Source organism: Austrofundulus limnaeus, unplaced genomic scaffold (assembly GCF_001266775.1).
Source record: "Austrofundulus limnaeus strain Quisiro unplaced genomic scaffold, Austrofundulus_limnaeus-1.0 Scaffold1742, whole genome shotgun sequence".
Classification (NCBI taxonomy): domain Eukaryota; kingdom Metazoa; phylum Chordata; class Actinopteri; order Cyprinodontiformes; family Rivulidae; genus Austrofundulus; species Austrofundulus limnaeus.
The window spans coordinates 10,007-11,738 of NW_013954144.1; the positions used below are offsets into that span (position 1 = coordinate 10,007).

Sequence of the window (1,732 nt, forward strand, 5' to 3'; positions counted from 1 at the left end):
TAAACAATTCAAACCTGTTTGTTTGTTTGTAAACAATTCAAACCTGTTTGTTTGTAAACAATTCAAACCTGTTTGTTTGTTCGTCTGTAAACAATTCAGACCTATTTGTTTGTTTGTAAACAAGTCAAACCTGTTTGTAAACAATTCAAACCTGTTTGTTTGTTTGTTTGTTTGTTTTAGGCATTTTTAGAGATGGCGTCAGAGGAAGCGGCCGTTACCATGGTGAACTACTACACATCGGCCACGCCCACCATCAGGAACCAGCCTGTCTTCATTCAGTACTCCACCCACCGGGAACTCAAAACTGACAATCTGACCAATCAGGTGAGGAGCAGCTTAGACTCCGCCTACTTCAGTCAGATTCCAGATCATTTTCACCACCTCCAGCATCTTTAATCTGCTCTAGATTAAAACCAGTCAGATCAAAGCTGGACTGGATTACTCTAAACTCACAGCAGAACATTTCAAAATGTCAAACTTTATTAAAGTCTGTTTTCAGAACATTTGATTCACCTGGTCCACACTACACCTGTTCTCACACATGTTAGCCTGTCAATGAAGCTAGCTGTCCTGTTCACTTTCCCTCAGTGTCTCTTGGCACCGCCCACTTTGTTGCCATTTCTCAAAAATGCCTGGGGGCGGGGTTATGATGTCACAGGGGGGTTAGTTCCACTTTAATAAGAAAAATCTGAATTAGTAATTTTCTCTGATTATCAAAGATTACATAAATATCTGTTATTTATTGTTGTTATTTCTTGTTTGTGTGTTGGCAGAGGGCTCAGGCGGCGCTGCAGGTCATCAGCGCAGCAGCAGTGCATTCTGGGAACATGTCATCAGGAAATGGGCGGGGCTTAGTTCCTGCTCTGAGTCCAGTTCTGAGAATCATCGTGGAGAACTTGTTTTACCCAGTGACCCTGGAGGTTCTGCAGCAGGTCTGCAGCTCTGGATGGGACCCGCTTGTTTTATTTACATTGTTGTGTTGTTTCTCTATTGTTTATTGTTGTTTGTTTGTGACATTTTGTTAATGTTTTTATTTTCTCCTTATTTCAGCTGATTACTCAATATTGTTATTTGTTCTTGTTACTCATTGTTCAGTCTGGTCCCAGTGATCTTTACTGATAGTTGTTTACATGTTTACTGATTGTTGTTTACATGTTTACTGATTGTTTACTTGTTAACTAATCGTTGTTGACTTGTTGACTGATAGTTGTTTACTTGTTTACTGATCATTGTTGACTTGTTTACTGATTGTTGACTTGTTTACTGATGGTTGTTGACTTGTTTACTGATGGTTGTTGACTTGTTTACTGATGGTTGTTGACTTGTTTACTGATTGTTGACTTGTTTACTGATGGTTGTTGACTTGTTTACTGATGGTTGTTGACTTGTTTACTGATGGTTGTTGACTTGTTTTCTGATGGTTGTTGACTTGTTTACTGATGGTTGTTGACTTGTTTACTGATGGTTGTTGACTTGTTTACTGATGGTTGTTGACTTGTTTACTGATGGTTGTTGACTTGTTTTCTGATGGTTGTTGACTTGTTTACTGATGGTTGACTTGTTTACTGATGGTTGACTTGTTTTCTGATGGTGTTGACTTGTTTACTGATGGTTGACTTGTTTTCTGATGGTTGTTGACTTGTTTACTGATGGTTGTTGACTTGTTTACTGATGGTTGTTGACTTGTTTACTGATGGTTGTTGACTTGTTTACTGATGGTTGACTTGTTTAC

The 1,732-nt window shown here is 38.8% G+C and overlaps 1 protein-coding gene across 1 annotated transcript in view; it reads left to right on the plus strand.

Moving 5' to 3' along the window:
• Positions 1-180: 180 nt before the first annotated feature.
• The window catches only part of LOC106536240 (polypyrimidine tract-binding protein 3), a gene marked incomplete at its 5' end in the record, with an annotated part of 7,592 nt that continues 6,040 nt past the window's right edge, over positions 181-1,732 (plus strand). Inside the window, 2 exon segments of the mRNA XM_014033449.1 lie at positions 181-324; positions 774-932. Of these exon segments, the coding sequence (XP_013888903.1) occupies positions 181-324; positions 774-932 (303 nt within the window).